At 43.4% G+C, this 18,127-nt stretch overlaps 2 protein-coding genes across 3 annotated transcripts in view; both read right to left on the reverse strand.

Moving 5' to 3' along the window:
• The window catches only part of LOC105916053 (N-deacetylase and N-sulfotransferase 2), a 52,503-nt gene extending 44,155 nt beyond the window's left edge, over positions 1-8,348 (reverse strand). For both annotated transcript variants that reach the window (XM_036130682.1, XM_036130681.1), the window contains exons 1-3: positions 8,220-8,348; positions 3,324-3,370; positions 1,682-3,190 (exon numbers count right to left, since the gene is read on the reverse strand). In XM_036130682.1, the coding sequence (XP_035986575.1) occupies positions 1,682-2,752 (1,071 nt within the window). In that variant the 5' untranslated portion in view covers positions 2,753-3,190; positions 3,324-3,370; positions 8,220-8,348. The remainder of the gene's footprint in view (positions 1-1,681; positions 3,191-3,323; positions 3,371-8,219) is intronic.
• A 5,462-nt stretch (positions 8,349-13,810) lies between these two features.
• The window catches only part of zswim8 (zinc finger, SWIM-type containing 8), a 42,381-nt gene continuing 38,064 nt past the window's right edge, over positions 13,811-18,127 (reverse strand). The window contains exon 26 of the mRNA XM_036130680.1: positions 13,811-15,874. Within this exon, the coding sequence (XP_035986573.1) occupies positions 15,671-15,874 (204 nt within the window). The 3' untranslated portion in view covers positions 13,811-15,670. The remainder of the gene's footprint in view (positions 15,875-18,127) is intronic.

Genomic DNA, 18,127 nt, shown 5'->3' on the forward strand with positions numbered 1-18,127 from the left:
CAAGTCAAGTGGCTCGATGCACTCTGCTGCATTCCCTTTAAGGCATGGTTCCACTAGCCCACTCGTTTTCTCCCACCCTACTCGGCTCCTCCCCGCACGGATTACTTTCGGCCGTTTTAGCGATTCCACCACTCTATAAAGGCCTGAAAAAGGGGAGACGCCTTCCGGGCGTTGCTTTAGCCCCGTCCTCACCCTGAATCGACACTTTAAAGAAATCTGCGAGAAAATGTAAATGATAAAAATACGTAATTGTAAATGAAACATAAATAAGAGAAAAAAATATATAATGTTACTATTACAAGACTGTCTCAGATAGTTTTAAGGAGTAATCCACCGGGATAAATATGTGGATCACACATCTAATAATAAAACAAAGCAGTCTGATTTCTGTGTTGGAGCGTTCCCGCAGGTTCCCGGGGCATACCGTTCATTCTTCAGGCTGTTTTCAGTGACAGAGTTAAAATGTACACCTTTATATGAGATCTGGCTGTAGGCAACGGTGACAAGCATTGACCGAGGTCGAGGTCCCAAAAGCGCCCACTTATGCCAGGCACAGACCGCTCCTTCTTACAGCCGTTTTAAGTTAATTAACTCCATGACTGCATATTAATATTTACACCTTTATATGAGATCTTTTGTCTCAACCATGGCGGGATCACACGAATAGTGTTAAAGACCTGTACCGCAGGATGGATGGACACTTAAAACTTAAGAGCGGCAATGTGAAATGAAAGAAGGCCTTGATAAATCCACGCATCTGTTATAGCTCCTTTGGGTATAGAGACCCGATGGTTCCCTTTTCTCTTTTTCCCCCTTCATGGTTGGAAAATAATACAATTACCGTACGTTTCCACTCTGTTCACGATGTGAACAGAGTGGAAACGTGTGTTGGGAGAGAGACGGAAGAGGAGAGGCGGAGCCGCTTAGCTTCCATGCCGGGTAGAGGTTCCAGGGTTTCCCCCGGTTTCCTCCGAACGGCGTATAGTGCCCACAAATGCCAACGCAAACCGCTAATCACTACGACTGTTTTCATCCACTGAATTAAAATTTGAGATCTTTTACCTCGTTAATAGGGTGAACACATTAATACAAAAGATTTTTAACCGCAATGAACTATCTGAATAATAAACTAAACTTGACTGAATCGATTTATTGCTGCAGCAAACCCAAATGTATGTAACTGACTTTGAATCTGTCTGTATAAAGCACCTTGGGACGACTTGTGTTGTGAATTGCTGCTCTATAAACTCAATTCAAATTCACAGCCACTGCACAACATGAGCAAAAGTGGAGAGCAGGATCTCCCTTCGACAGACGTAAGCCTACAGAAGAACCAGGCCCAGGATGCTGGGTCACCTACTTCAGCCGATGGAGCAGCTCAGCCATCAGACTCTCTGACTATAGAACTGAAGACAATTTAGGGTCTTTGGCAAAATCTGTGATCCAATACCACTCTGCAATATGAATCTCACACATGAGAGGTTGAGACAAAGAAACCGGCAATAATGACAGGAAACAGTTTCAAGAAATATCCCAAAAGAGCTAGAATCTAAAAATGTCCAACTTATTTTTAATATCCTTTTAGTAATTAGTCAACTATAACTACAAAGCAAATTTTAAGCATGAAAATGATTATTTTTGTTACTTATACAGCTAGTGTAATGAAGGGGAAATGACTCACCTCCACGTCAGACACCTTCATGCGAGTCCCCTCTTTTCCCACAAATATATCATCCACGTCCACCAGGATGTGGCGGTCCAATGCCAAACACAGTCTTTTCCCTGTCAGGTAGCCGACGGCATCTACAAACACTAGCTTGTGAAGCCAGTAGTTGAGATTATTTCCAAAAAGTACTCTCTGAATGCCATCATGGAGCCCCAGGTCCTGCACCACAGTGGCATAGAGGGCCTGCAAAGGGCCCGGTCCAGAATGTGCTAGGGGATCTGAGGACTTGAACGTGGCCAGAAGAACCGGTTCATATGTCGAGTGGTTAGACAGGAAAATAGTCCAATCGTCCCCTGGCAATGAACCCTGCTCAACCTGGTTGGGCTTGGTGATGTAAAGCAGAGGAGCACTTGGGTTAATGCGGTAGTCCCTGAGTCTGAGGTGTGAGTGTAGAAAGAGGGGGAAACCTTTGAGCTGTGCACTATGAAGTGAGTTCTCAGTGGCTTTGAAGAAGCCAATGACACCGACTCCATATTCAGCACAGTACTTGTCCAGCAAGTCCCGGTTCCATGCATCGAGGTTGACATATTTCAGCACGTTTTCATAAATAATCAACGCGTAGCGTCCACGGTTGTGCTCCGTCAGTGAGGGCATGTCACCCTTCGCAGGCGCTATCTCTGTGCGGTAGTGGAAGCGACTTGATTCTAATATAGCAATGATTTCTTGGCCCAGCTGGGAATAGATGCTCTCCACAAACACCAGAACTACCGGCTCTGTCCTGGAAGTGTCAATTGTCTTCACCTCCTGAAGTCGACCCTGGCGCCCAGGAAGAAAAAGAGGCGACCTCTGTCCACCCGTCTCACTGTCAGCAGCGCCAGTACTAACTCCCAGCTGCATCCCCCCGCCTCCATCACAATCACTGAAGGGTAAAGGTGGGGGGTCCTTGATTTTGGGGCTGTTGGAGACGTAGTACGCTAGGAAGGCCATGGAGAGCAAGGAGAAGATTATCAGGGCCAGAATCAGGCGGTGAAGTTCCAGCTGACGGACACCTCGCAGTAGCTTGAAAACCACCAGGCCAGCAACCATGGTGATGTCGGAGGGAAGCCAGATAGGTCAGCAAGTGGCAGCGACTCCAAACGAATAAGGGCAGAGACGGGGAGAGGGAGCGAGAGAAGAACAGAGTCGGGGAAGAAGATTGAGCAGTAAATGCTGTCACTGAGCGGCGCTGATTAATAGCCATTTACACTAAGTCACCATGGCCAGCATCATTCTTTACATTCTGTTTGGCTCAGAAGTGTAAAAAACACTCAGATCACGAAAAAGAAAAAGATAAGATCAGGTCCACATTCAGACCTCGGCTGTCTAATGTTTATTCAGATCTGTCAGCGAAGTGCTGAGCTGACGTCCCTACGTATGAGCTTTTCTCATCTCCATCATGTGGTTTGGATGGAGGAGTCTCAGTGCAGCTGGTCTGGACTTTGGAACGGGACTCTCTCTAGCCAGTCTTCCATGACACCTAAGACACTTTGAGGAAAAAAGCAAAAAGAACAAGAAACAAAACGTGAAACCTCAGGGCATAAAACAAGGAACGTAAGGAAGGGTTCTGGGTTTTGGAAAAGGCAAAAGAAGCGATGAAGCAATTTGTTTTGTTTCTCACCTCGACCACATCGATCCAAAACCAGTGGATGGAAACGGCAGAGGCCTCTGCAAGATGACACGTGAAAACATGGTGGTAAATGCCTGCGTCAATTTAAGGACAAGTCAAATTTCCTGGTTTTAATTGTTTTATTATTCATGCACAAAATGGTCCAACTTAATTTACAATGACTGACAAAGTTCTGTTACATCCGAGCTACAACATGATGCAAGCTTATAGTGCCATGAAAGACTGTTTAGAACCGGTCCACAAAACCATTGATGTCCAAGTATTTATCAGCCTTTTATGTGCTAGACCCACAGAAAGTAGAGAACCGCTGTGAAATGGAAGGAGAATGATGCATTTTCTTCACAAACAAAGAAAACGTGAACGATGTGAAAACATCAAATCAGCATCCATTTGCCTTCAGAAGTCAGTAAACAGAGTCCAGCTGTGTGGACTAGAACCAAAGTCTGAATGCAGCTGTTCTGTTTTTGACCTCAGAAGCTTTGATCGTCTCTCAGTGCTCTGATCAATCCATCATCTGGACCTGGAGAGAGGATGGACCTGCTGCTGACCTACCAGGACCTGGAGGTCCACCTGGACTGACAGGCTGAACAAGGAGAGCATTAATCAGAGAGGAAGCCAGGAGGAAACTCTGGAGGAGCTGCAGAGATCCAAAGCTCAGGTGGGAGAATGGTAATTACAGAAATCCGTTTTCAGATAATGATTTCTTTAAGGTTAAGCTATCAAACCACGAGTCGTGGCTGAGTTGGGGGAGGTTGTGGCCGAGTGCGGAGAGGTCATGGCCGAGTGGTTAGAGCAGCGCGCTTGCAATCAGAGAAATATCCAAGAACCCTGTTCGATCCCCAGTGCCGGCACCTTGGGTCCCTGAGCAAGACCCTTAACCCCAGATTGCTCCCCGGGCGCCACACAGTGGCAGCCCACTGCTCCCCTAGGGGATGGGTTAAAAGCAGAGAACACATTTTGTTGCTTTGTACTTGTGACAGTGCAATGACAATAGATTTGAATTCTATTCTATTCAATCCAGACCTCCCAGACACTGTGTGGAAGAGTAATTATTCCCTAAACCCAATAAGTGGTGCCACCCTATCTATCCGTTTGTGATAGATGATAATACAGGGACCTGTGTAATAAATGGATCACCTCCACATCAGACAGTCACACAAGTAGCTACAAATACAGTCAACGTATTTAAGTTCACAACACAGATCATAACCCCATAGACCCATTATGTTGGTCTATTCAATATGGTGGTGCCCCCTTTGGTTGTGGCAGCATTGACCCCCGATAGCGTTCAGTTAGCCCAACATCATAAGTCACAACAGGCTATAGACAGGTTTTGCATGTGTATGAGTACATATACACAGATGTGTATGTGTACATATGGATGTGTCTGTGTGTATCAACAGAAATTGTTGATTTTATCTCCTTCAATTATTTTATTACTTATTTCAGGATTAAATCTTATTGGGGTCAGGAGCAGAGCTTCTTAACTTCACCTGTCTGGTGTTTAATAACACAGCTCAAAAGAATTAAAGGAACACTTTCTAGTCAGAGTATGAAGTCAGCTAACCTTGTGGATCACTGATCTGGTCAGATCAGCCGTAGACGTCGCTGTTAATCAGTGTCGCTGTTCTGCTGTTAATGACATCATCAACAACTGCACTAAAGCAGCAGCAAGGAGGAATGCTTCTGCAGGTGCAGGCCACACACATTTTCCCTCCTCGTTTTCTGACTGCTTTGCATTAGACCGGGGTCACTGTCACTACTGGTACCGTGAGGCGATAGCTGGACCCTACAGAGGTTGGACAGGCAGTCCAACTCCACCAGGATGGTCCATTAATACGGGCCATAGCCTGGAGGTTTGCTGTGTCCCTCAGCAGAGTCTCAGGAAAATGGAGTAGAACTCAGGAGACAGGTAGTTACTCTAGGAGAGCTGGACCCATCAGCAGCACTGGTATCTGCTCCTTTGTGTCAGGAGGAACAGGATGAGTTCTGCCAGAACCCTACAGAGTGACCTCCTGCGGGCGACTGGTGTGACTGTTTGTGGCCCAACCATTAGAACTAGACTTCATGATGGGGACCTGACGTCCTCTAGAGGGTCCTGTTTTTACCACCCAGCACCATGGAGCTCCACTGGTATTTGCCCAAAAACAGGAATTGGCAGACTGGGTACTGGCACCGAGGCCTTAGACCCAGTTTTAGACCCTTCCCTTGTCAGGTGGCTCCTAGGTTCCTCCTGGTCCATGATAATGGCTAAAGTATGCAGGCAGATCCTGGAGGATGAAGGAACTGATACACTGACTGGCCTCCAAGCTCCCCTGACCTAAATCCAACAGAACATCTCTGGGATATTGTGTTAGGGTCCATCTAACACAACCAGGTTGCACCTCAGACTGTCCAGGAGCTCAGTGATGCCCTGGTCAGGATCTGGGAGATCATCCATCATCTTATAAGGATCGCCAATGTCAGGAATGCATACCATCTTGTGGGTGGCCATACAAACTAGTGCAATCCATTTTGAGATGCTGGAACGAAATTTCAGCAAATTGGTCCAGCATGCTGGATCAGTTTAACTTTATCAGTGTCTTTAGATTAGGTCCTCTGTGGGTTGATAATTATCATCAAATGCTGCGGTATCTTCTTGTTCCCAACACTTCACCCAGTTCATATCAAGATTGAGATCCTGCAGGATTCTTTTCCAATTGAGAACTGAGGGGGTTTCAAAGAGTTCCTTTCATTTTTTGAGCAGTGTATGATCACCTCCAGCGTTTCTCCTACTATTACCCAGGGGAGGCACAATCTTGATTACATTTTCAACATAAAAAAAAGTTTTAACAAGACTTTAATGCCTCTATTATTTAGTCTGAAGGGTGATTACACAATTTTACTATAAGATTCTCTTTCTGAATTGCGGTACAAATTATGAATTCCAAACAAGCTACAGAAAAGCATTTGTCATCCATAGTTTAATACCTAAAATACAATTAAAATATGCTTAAAAGCAGACAATATCTAGTATAGTTCACTCTGGAGTGAGTAATTGAAGAGGTCATTTAGGATTTCACAATAACAGACCCTAAAAGCATTCATGTAAACACGTGCCTAATGAGAGCTTTTTGTCAAGCTCTCATTAGGCAAACATTCTTGACATGATTGCCTAATGATCTCGTGTGATTAGGGCCGAACGACAATTCAATAACAATAAATATCGATACATAGACATGTGGTGCAAAAGTGAAAAAAAGAGTCAGTAAAAAGTTCAATAGGAAAGTTTTCCTTCCTTTTGAATTCTAGCCTATCATGTAGGTTAATACAACAGTGACTACATCCTCCCAACCAATCATAAGCGCAGACCCAGGATTGTTTCATCACCAAGCTCTGCCTCCTTTAAAGAGCTCAAGGAACGTGTGTTCTTTTTTCTAATTTAAAAACTTGCAAAAGCGTGCAGTTTTGGTAAAAAGTTGTTCCGAGTTCCAATTCAACGTTTGTGTGTTCTTTACCTAAAAATAAGTCGTTAGGCAACAGCATAATACGGCCAGGGCTGCACTTAAAATATATGTTTGGAATTATTTTGATAGTTATCAATATTGTAGACATGATTTTTATTTTATCGATTTGCTTGTGTGATATCATGTGAGAGCATAAATATAATTTTCTGTTGTCACCCACTAACTGGACGATGAAGCGACATTGTGGTCTTCATTATTTCATAAAACCGTGTCACATGTGAACCTTTTAAGTTCTGGTATAGTCACAGATTAGGAACAGACGTTTGGGGGGGGAGTATTAAAGAGAAAGTTACTAATATGAGAGAAAAAAAATCCTAGGACAATAAAGTAAAAAAAAAAAAAAAAGACAAAATTGGTAATATTATGAGAAAAACGTCATATTATGAGAATTAAGGGGGACATTTCCAGAATAGTCAGTTTGCAGAACTATTTCAGTCCTGGAGTAATAGGGCCAGGTTAGATTCTTTTAATTATTTTTATTCTTTACGAGTAAAAGTCAGGAGAATGAAGCCAAAGGGATACGAAAATAAACTCGTAATATTACAAAAATAAAATATATTATGAATATAAAGTATGTTCTGAGAATAAACTCCCTCTGATACTGTTTAAGTGACTCAGACTAACTGCAGATTTGCCACATTCGGAGAAAGCTGCATTAGAATCACTGTGGTGACCTCTTAAAGGAGAAACAGGACAAATTCACATCATTAGGACTGTTGGTAGAACTTGGCGATGAGCTAAGCAGGCTCATTGTATTATCCACCACAGACAGAGAGCCCAGACAGTGAATTGGATTATTCCATGAGCAAAACACTAACAATCCCAGATCAGAAATGACTGTAGAGAAGTGGTAACTGCTGGCAGGAAGAAGTCAAAACATGATGACCCCCCCAGCTGATGATGCTGGGTCTCCTCACAGCTCCTGGGGAGTGGGATCAACGGAGCCAGCAGAGGGTCCTGACAGTACCCGGCCCACTATCCCAGGACATCTACAGCCCGGTCACATGAGGACTCAGACCTATCGCCGAACAGCAGAGCCTTTCTCCAGCCGTCTCCACTGCCCCCCTAGCCCTGATAACAGCTAGCGTTTTAACGCACCACTGCCAACATCTTAGCATATAGCAGCTATCGCTAGCTCCATGCATCTTTAAACCTGCATGTGTCATCTCCAAGTCAACACATGGACACTTTATCTCTCTTCTTTATCTTTCTACACAGACAACCCGCCCTGCTGGCAGGAACCACCACCAGTATAAGACCGGTGTTTACCAGCAGAAATACACACAGCTAGCCAAGCCACGGTAGCCACAGATGGCTAACGGGGGTAAAAGCCACACGTTCCTCCCACATGAATAAAAGCTGGGGCTCATTTTCCTCTTACCGTTATTTTACCTTATCACAGGTAAAGAGGTCGATGGTGGCAAGTATAGGAATGCCAGTTAAAAGTGAACTTTGGCGCATCAACACTCACGCAGCCATCTTGTTTATGATAGCAGCCTGAACCAAGCCGTAAAGCTGGGGGGGGGGGGGGGGGGGGTGTTGGAGCAGAACCTGGTCACTAGCTGCGCTGGACCCACGCTAAACAGCTACATTAATATGGAAATAGCTGTGGGGGGTGGGGAATCACTGAAACGTGTGTAAACTTTTCATAACTACACTTTCACAAACAGACAACAGGTTGTTGCAATGGAGCTTTAGAATCTATGATTTGTATATTATTATCTGCTCCTGTTAATTTCATTTTCATTTAAAAGAATATGGCTAACGAATTATGAAAGCCTAAAATTAAAAAGAGAATCTTCTCTCCCACCAGTGGCGCCTCCAGAAACCCTTCGTGGGGGGGGGGGGGGGGGGGGGCAGATGGGGCCATTTAAAAGCTTGGGGTGGCACACTGAAACTAAAAGCCATAATTTCTGGATTTTTTTTCTACTGTTGTAGTAATGCTGCCTGTAGAAAACTATTTTAAAGGACTTAAGTAAATGCCTACTAATATCTTTTGGTTTATTGTTTGATTTTTAATGTTACTAATGATCTGATATGCATAGACCAATAAGAGTACAGTTAACATTTTGAGTTGAACAACAATTCCTTGTTATTGTGTAATTGTATTAGGAATAAGGTGTACATTTATTCATTTATTGAAAAACAAAATAATTACTAGGAGAAAGTAGATACTGGCAGATACAAATAAAAGCGTGATAGAAGGTCAAGAAGAGCTGGCTGTGCATAACGGGATGAAATGCTGAACTGATGGTGCTGGCCACTGGGGTGGCCAGGACATGGCATGGGCGGGGGGGTGTCATGGCCACTCCCTGGTGGCGCCCCTGTCTCCCACCAAGAACGGTCAGCATCGGGCCCCCAGGGGCTGTTCTCTCCCCACTCCTCTCTGTACACAGATGACAGCAACCCAGTAGAGCCCTTCGTGAAACTCTTAAACCTTGTAGACGACACCACACTGTCACTGGTCTGATCTAGGACAGAGTCTGCATTCAGACAGAAGGTGGGTGAGCTGGTTTGCTGGTGCAGTCAGAACCACCTGGAGGTTAACCCACTCAAGATACTGGAGATGATGGTGGACTTCCTCCCTCATCATTCTCAGCAACACTGTGTCTACTGCGGATCACGTCTGATTCCTGGGAACCACCCTTTATTGGGAAGTGAGCTGGTCCTTACAAATAAAAACCGTTCAGAAGAAGGCCCAGTGAGAACTGGAGTTCCTGCGGCAACTCAAGAAGTCCAACCTTCCACGGAAGCTGCTGGCCATCCTCTACACTGCTACCATTGAGTCTGTTCAATGCACATCAGTTACTGTGTGGTTTGGATAGGTCCAAACTACAAACAATTAGGTCTGAAGAGAAGATCATTGGGGGGACCTTCCCTCCATCCAGGACTTGTACAGGTCTAGGATCAGGAAAATGACAGTTAACATTTCTGCAAAGTGGAAGTCATAGTTAGACTGGTGCAGATGTATGTGTATTTACCAAAAGGAAAAGTTTTCACTTTTTTATCTATACTTAAAATGTCTTCATTGAGAGCAAAGTGGAACCAAAGTCAAATTACTTGTGTGCACAAACTTGGTAATTAAAGCTGATTATTAATTTTCTCTGACAATCTGAATATTCATAATACAGCCCCAGCATCGCAATTGGATTTAAACATAGATTTTGACTAGGGCACTCCAAATGTTCTGCTGGCATGCTTCTGCACACCTTCCAGAAAGTTTCACTTTGGTCACATTAGTCCACAGAATTTTTTCCCAAAAATCCTGGGTCCTCAGGATGTACTTTGGTAAATTGGTCGGCTGTGCTTTTGGCCTTGGGACTCTCCAGTGGAGGCATTTCCTGCCCAGTCCGTGGTTTATTGAGCAATCAAGAACCCTGACATAATTCAAGTCAAGTGCGGTGGATGCATACAGTCGATCAACCAGTGCATAACGTTTAACACATGTGTGACCTCAGGTACGGTTTCTAAACCCTCAACTCTCCTGGTACTAGACCACAAAGGTTGCAAGGACTAACAGAGGCACAGGTTCAAATTGAATATAGTTTATTGGTTTTACAAGACAATACGTGTTTTATCGTGCATGGAAGGATAACCACCTTAAAGGTAGGGGCCTATGCTGGCCTGGAATCCTGATAGTTAAGAGGAATAGTTAAAAACTCCAATTAAACTAGACCAGTTAGAGGAGGACCACTAAAGAAAACACAAAACGAAATACACCTTGGTGTCTCCCAACAAAAACACACTCACGCCACAAACCCTAGTGCATACAACACAAAAGAAAAGAACTCTCCTCCCACTAGTCCCCTCAATCCAATCTAAATACAACCAGCACAGGACCCAGGGACAGCATAGGACCTTAGGTGAGATAAAACCAGCCCGGGGAGCTAAACAATAAAAACTCTCCCCTGCATTTTGTTAAAACTAGGAATAAATAGCTAAAATAGGGTCTAAGCAGTGATTAAAACAGTAGCAGGCCATCCTCTCCAAGGTGGAACCCAGTCCACGGCAGTCTGTGCGTCTCTCTATTACCGCATTGCCTCAGATCTGATCTCCTCACCAATCTACCCCCACCCCTTAAATGGAACAGCTGATTACCTATATCAAGTACCAGCTGTGCGCTGTCAAGCATCCTCCATATATGGGCAGGAGGAAAGGTGTGCAGCACCATGCTTCAGGGCCATAGTGCCCCGGCTACACATGGATAGCTGCTATAGGGCAGGAATCCTGAAAGAAACTAGGTTGGATCTTGAAAACCAGAAATCAGTTTGTTTTCACAAGATGAAGCCCCAAAGGAGGAACTCAGGTATCAGACTTCATGTGAACACGGCTGTAGTTTTAATTTTACTGTATCATAATTGGGGTTGAATTGCACTGTACGTTATTTCAATCAGAAATTGTATTTAAATTAACTTATTTGAATTGGGTCATAGTGGATTCTAAGAATCTGCAAATGTGTTTGGGTTGCTTATAAAGTGCCTTTGTATGACGTTTGTTGTAATTTGGCATTCAATGTCTAAACCTGAATCAGAATGAAACACACCTTTTTTTCAAACCTTATGTGAATTATAGATGAGACCAAACGGTCAAACAGTGGATTTGGGTCTCTACCATGACTTCCTTGTTTTTTTTTTTTTTTTCCATCAAAGTGGTTCCAGTACCAGACCCTAAACTGTTTCCATTTAAAAACTGTTGAGGTTTTCACAGCCACATCAATGCCATAATTTTTATTTTACTTAAAACACTTCTAGTGACTATAAAATGCTCACTTTGTTCTATTCTAAATTTATCTAGAGAATTACAGTGTAGAGAAAATGTATCAGCACATACTGTATAAAGTTTGTTTGTATAGTCTAGAACACAGATAACTCGATGAGTCAAATTTATAATCTTTTGACCAGATTGGCATTTACTTACAAGGCTACCTGGAGCACAAAGTTGTGCAATCAAAACATATTCAGCTAAAGGCAGCAGTGGGGAAAGCAGATCTGTGTGTTGACATATATTCATTAACAAGCCGGAAACAGAGGAACCATAATCTACGCTGTTCTAATGTTCTATTTATATAGCGCCAATACATGATACATGTCATCTCAAGGCACTTTCCAAAGTCAAATTCAATCAGATTATACAGATTGGATCAGATTATAAATATTCGTCAAAAAGTTTCCTATCTGAGGAAACCCAGTAGATTGCATCAAGTCTTGACAAGCAGCAATCACTTCTCATGACACTAAGGTCTGGAGGGTTGATACACTGATAACAAGTCTGATGTATTTAGGTGCTAAGCCATTCAGGGATTAATAGACTAACAGAAGGATTTTAAAGTCTGTTCTCTGAGATCCAGAGAGTCGATGTAGAGACATTAGAACTGGGGTAATGTGCTCTACTTTCTTGGTCTTAGTGAGAACGTGGGCAGCAGTGTTCTGGACAGACAGGACACTGATTTGCATCTGACTTATAATGCGCCCAGGAGGATGGGCCTTGATGTTCAGCATTTTGGATCAGCTGAAGGCTTTCAACTGCATTTTGTGCACTTCCTGATACTTCCTGATAGTAAAGAATTGCAATAGTCCAGCCTTGAGGTAACAAACACATGGACTTGGTTTTTCAGCATCACTCCTGGACAGAAAATATTCCGGTGGTTAAAAAAGGAAACCCTGGAAACCAGCTAAATATGGGATTTAAATGACGTCTTGGTCAAAAATAGCACAAATGTTATTTCTTTACTTTATTACCAGAGGTCAATTTAATGGCATCTAGATTAAGACGTTTATTTTTTAAGATGACAACTTCTGACCAGTCAGAGCGCCCCTGCTGGCCCTTGTCTACCAGCAAAATCACCAACAATATGTATTTGAACATCAAAACTAGATCACAGAGCAAGGGAAGGAGGTTACCTGGCATGATGAATCACGTTCCTTTTAAGTTATGACAGGTCAGGTGCATCACTTACCTGAGGAAAATGCGGAACCAGGATGCATTAGGGGAAAAAGGATAGTTGGCAGAAAGAGTTTGAACCCTTGGGTCCTGCCATCCATATGGATGTTACTTTGACATGTAACCCCTTCCCAAGCATTGCTAAACACCCTTTCAAGGAAACTTCCTCCCTGACATCGGTAAACACTTTGATGGAGATAAGACACTCTGGCACAAATACTATGGGAGCACAGCAGTGAGTTTGAGGTGTAGACCTAGCCCTTTAATCCAATTTAGCATCTGTGGAACATGTTAGCCAAACAAGTCCAATACATGGAAATCTTGTTTCACAATTTGCAGCACTTGTTTGGGGCACACTGCAAAAACGGAACTAAAAATATTTAGTTCCGTTTTTATCAGATTTTTTTTTTTTACTTGGTGTATTTGTCCTTGATTTGAGCAGGTAAATAAGATGATCTGCCAATGGAAAGACTACTTTGACCCCTGAAATAAGATAATTGGATATACTGCACTTAAAATAAGATGGAGATGAGCTGTTCCTGTTTTAAGTGCAGAAATCTTATTCCATTGGCAAATCATCTTATTTGCCTGCTCAAATCAAGACAAATGCACTCATTCTAAGAAAATCCGGCTTATTTTTAGTTTCGTTTTTGCAGTGTAGATACCCCAGCACACTCTCAGGCATCTAATGGAGTCCATGCCTTTTCAGGTTAGGGCTGTTTTGGCAGCTAAGGGGAATAAACACAGTATTAGACAGATGGTCATAATACCAGATAGGGTAACACTAAATGTTACAGTGGGAGTGGGGGTTTAGTGGTTAGAGCATTGCACTTGTGTCACTGAGGTTCTGAGTTCAACTCCCACAGACTGCTACTCTGGGTCCCTGAGCAAGACCCTTAACCCTAGACTGCACCCCAGGTGCCGCACAGTGGCAGCCCACTGCTGGGTTAAATGCAGAGAACAAATTTCATTGGAATTTATGTTGCAATGACAATAAAGATGATTATTAAATACCACAAATCAGTCAACAAGTTTAGTGTTTTCAATTACCTTTATTAGGTAAACTCTAAACTTTTAGTATTGCTTTCTTAATCTTCAACTTTTAAAAATGTTTTTTTACTCTAAATTAGAATCTTTTACAATATGTTTATATAGAACGCATGGATTAAGCTACAGTTTTGAAGAATACAAAAATAACACGGAGCATTTTCTACACTCACCTTCACCTGTGAGGCTCAGAACTGGTTCAGAAAAAAACAACAGCTGTCTGGACAGAGGATCAACGGATCCCAAAGTAACAGCACCATGGAGCTAACCCCACTGAAGAGATGCTCCAGTTAAACACCTGCGTGTTTGAAAATAGGTGTGGCAAAGTGATAGCAAACGTGTGTTACACCAGTCATGGAGGCAGGTTTTTCCAGAGCTGCAGCACAGCTGGATCCGAGTCCCTTTCCCAAACTTCTCTCTCACACACTTGGTCTGCGATGAGCCACCCCTGTCCATCTGGGGGACGGTGCCCTGTGGTGATGTCACCCAGCTCATACCTCAATGTTCACTGGAAAAAAGGTCTAAATGAAGTTTAATTCAAACAGATCTACCAGGGCCCCGCATGTGCCAAGTGTTCTGTTTTGAAGTTGCGTCCTTTGACAGAAAAGTCTGAACAGTAGGACGGAGCCACCATCAGTCTTGTAAGGGGCTCTGATCCAATGTTTCAATACAACAAGAGCACTGTTATCCCATATTTGCCGATCCTGGTCCTGGAGGTACCCCGACTTGCTTGTTTTAGATGGGTCCCTTCTAAAACACCGGATTTGGAAGCAGGAGTTGTCTTGGAAGCTTATCATTAAGCTCTACAGAAGCTTGATTACTGATAAAAGTAAAAAAAAAAAAAAAAAAAGCGAGCTGAAACAGGGAGATGTACAAACATTAACCTGCTGTAATCCACGTGGGAAACCAGACACCAAAGGGAAATCAGACGGCTAGATGCTGTGAAGACGTTTGGGTTTGGATTTTTTTTATCCTTTAGTATCCTCCTGTGGTCAGACACCAACTGTTACACTCTTTCCTTTCCACTTGCTTTCGCTCAGCACAGCTCTCTGCAAAAAAAAAAAATAGATAAACCTGCCACCCTTTAAGAAATGTAAGGATGAACTCAGCAACTTACAGCAACACCCGAGTATGACCGATGCCTCCCATTACAGATTGTCTACCTGTTGGACAGGCTTAACTGTTGTCAGAAGGCATCCTGTTTAGGTCTGGAGCAGAGATGTAAATATGGATCCAACAGCACTTTAAGTGTTCTCACCCTTTACCCCGTCTTGGATGTATGCATGCCTAAGCCAGTACAAATTATTATAAAGATTATACAAAATACTAAAACATCCTCACAACAAAGACTTTGTTTTACTTCTTATTGTCCCACGCTGCAAAAGGTTCAGCCTGACAGTAACAGGCCAATCTTTTCATGACCACCCACTCTGGACTGGAATGTTGCAGCATGGCAAAGAACCCCACTAAATGTTTTAATCCAAACTAAACTAAGGGGAAAACATTAAAACACTAGAAATGGAGACAAGATCAAGAGATCTAGGTGAGTCAAAGAAAAAGAGTGGAGTACACAATGGCTCACAGTTAAACACAGATAAATGGTTGCAGACCAAGTGTGCGAGGAAAAGACGATGACCGGGTTTCTCCACTGAGATCCGAGTGGACTGACACAAAAACTGGAAATCCGTTGATTAGAGATACAGGGCTGATCAAACAGACTTTTAGCCGAGTCCACACAGGAGGGAGAGAAGGGCCCCTGACAGAGCGGAGCAGTGTAGATATGCCTGGCTCAGTACGGTGGCAGTAGTAAAGCTGGAGGCGGTGTGCTATCCTTCAGTGAGCTGTCTATGGCGAGAACGTCGCCATCTCAAGTGAGATGCGCTGCCACAGCTCCTTGGTTTGCTTGCCTCTCTTGAGATTCTGCAGCACGTCATTAAACTGCATCATCCCGACTGGCGTGAGGCAGAAAGCCCCTCGAGCACTGCGGATGATGTTGACAAAGTCGTCGTAGTCAGCAGGCGTCAGATGGATGAGCCGGTGATGGATGTACTGGGAAGAGAGAGAGACACTGGTATGAGACACTGATCTTTATTATACGCTGGATTGCTGATTTGCCTGAAAAACTGAAGTCACTGGCCGCCATCTTGCTACTCCCTACTGTTGAAGCCGTCTTGCTTCCCCAGGTCTGTTGAGTCGTGTGCAGGACTTAGTCCATGAGTGCAATAAAAACTCAGCCAAGAAAACAGAATTCAAGTTTCGCCTTTGCAAAAGGAGAGAAGTTGCACCAGCCAACACCTGCAAGCAAACAACTCTCCCGTCTTGCTTGAGCAGAATCTTTTTATTCACTTCAAAGGGGAGGGTCTCACAGGGTTACATAAGCGAATGACACACATCGTTGCACAATCAGTTCTACACCTTAACACTACCACTACCCTATATGGAGTTGCTTCTACAATGCCTACTGACTGCAACCCCGAACCTTGTGCTACCAACAAAAGGTTGCGCAAGACAGAAACCCGTCTTGCAAATTCCAAGAATTCCAAATTCTCTTACCAACAGGCACGGTTTTGAAGCTTTCAGCCAGCTATCTTAAAAGTATATTAAAGCATATAAACCCATGTTAAACCTTCATAAAAGTGTAAGAAATGGATCAAAGTTAATACATTCCACACTACTCTCACAGGACCCCATAGGATTTGTCCCCGTTAATTGCGCGTCAAAACACACGCACCGGTAGAGACTGTAGCAAAACAGACCCGCGCTCACTGTTGCACAGACTGTTTATTTAATGCGACTTTGGGCTTGTTTTTTCTAAAGGTGCTTGTAAATTTCATGAGTCACGGGTTGCGTTTTTTTGGGCACGTTTCTGAAAGTGAAATCGCTTATTTGGGCTCTAAAATAAGTGACGAAACAGCGGTTATTAAGAGACCTGCCTGCACTAGAGACTTTGTATCCAGCTGGAATATCCCTCCGCCATAGGAGTCGATGGTAGTAAAGGCAGACAGAGCAACTCTGCAGTTTACGGTGCAATAACCGGTGATAACTGCTGAAAGTAGATTACTTGGTGCAGATCACCATTTTGAGCAGACATTGATTCTAAAGATGAGCTTTTAACATGTTGAGAACATTGCAGAAACCCAACCCATAAACCGCACTAATTCATTTGTTTTCTCTGTATTTGACAAACTAAGGACCTGGAGTTACTAAACAGTTGCTAAACAGTCTCTTTCAGGGTATTAAGCTCGTTTTCTGCTCGAAGCGGTTAAAGTAAACTAATACCCACTCCCGAGTCCAGACAGTAGATGGCACAAGTTTAAAAACAATAGTCTAACCTACTTGATCTAGCTATTTACCTGAAAGAGCAGCTGCTAGCTAACCAAGTAATGAATGAGAACGTGTGGCAGCATGGACGTCAACATATGACAAGTATTTTGTCATATTTTGGCCCGAAAAATCAACAGAAAAGGTCAAGAGTAGATGACGGGACGAAAAGTCATGGTAATGTTACCGGACAAACTTTTTGTGGATGATGAAGATTTGCAGGCAGTGTCACAAGACAAGAAGCAGCAGCAGCTGATTTCTCCACCCTCCCTCCCAGGACAGGTTCCATGCTGTCTCGAGCCAGATAGCATGCAGGCCACATAACCTTGTTGTTATATTTATAAAACACTTGGAATGACCCCCCCCCCCTCTGTTTTTTTTTGCAAATTGCACACTATATATATATATATATATATATATATATATATATATATATATATATATATATATATATATATATATATATATACACACACACTCACCGGCCACTTTATTAGGTACCCCATGCTAGTAACGGGTTGGACCCCCTTTTGCCTTCAGAACTGCCTCAATTCTTCGTGGCATAGATTCAACAAGGTGTTGGAAGCATTCCTCAGGGAGTTTGGTCCATATTGACATGATGGCATCACACAGTTGCCGCAGATTTGTCGGCTGCACATCCATGATGCGAATCTCCCGTTCCACCACATCCCAAAGATGCTCTATTGGATTGAGATCTGGTGACTGTGGAGGCCATATGAGTACAGCGAACTCATTGTCATGTTCAAGAAACCAGTCTGAGATGATTCCAGCTTTATGACATGGCGCATTATCCTGCTGAAAGTAGCCATCAGAAGTTGGGTACATTGTGGTCATAAAGGGATGGACATGGTCAGCAACAATACTCAGGTAGGCTGTGGCGTTGCAACGATGCTCAATTGGTACCAAGGGGCCCAAAGAGTGCCAAGAAAATATTCCCCACACCATGACACCACCACCACC

Source organism: Fundulus heteroclitus, unplaced genomic scaffold (assembly GCF_011125445.2).
Source record: "Fundulus heteroclitus isolate FHET01 unplaced genomic scaffold, MU-UCD_Fhet_4.1 scaffold_37, whole genome shotgun sequence".
Classification (NCBI taxonomy): Eukaryota; Metazoa; Chordata; class Actinopteri; order Cyprinodontiformes; family Fundulidae; genus Fundulus; species Fundulus heteroclitus.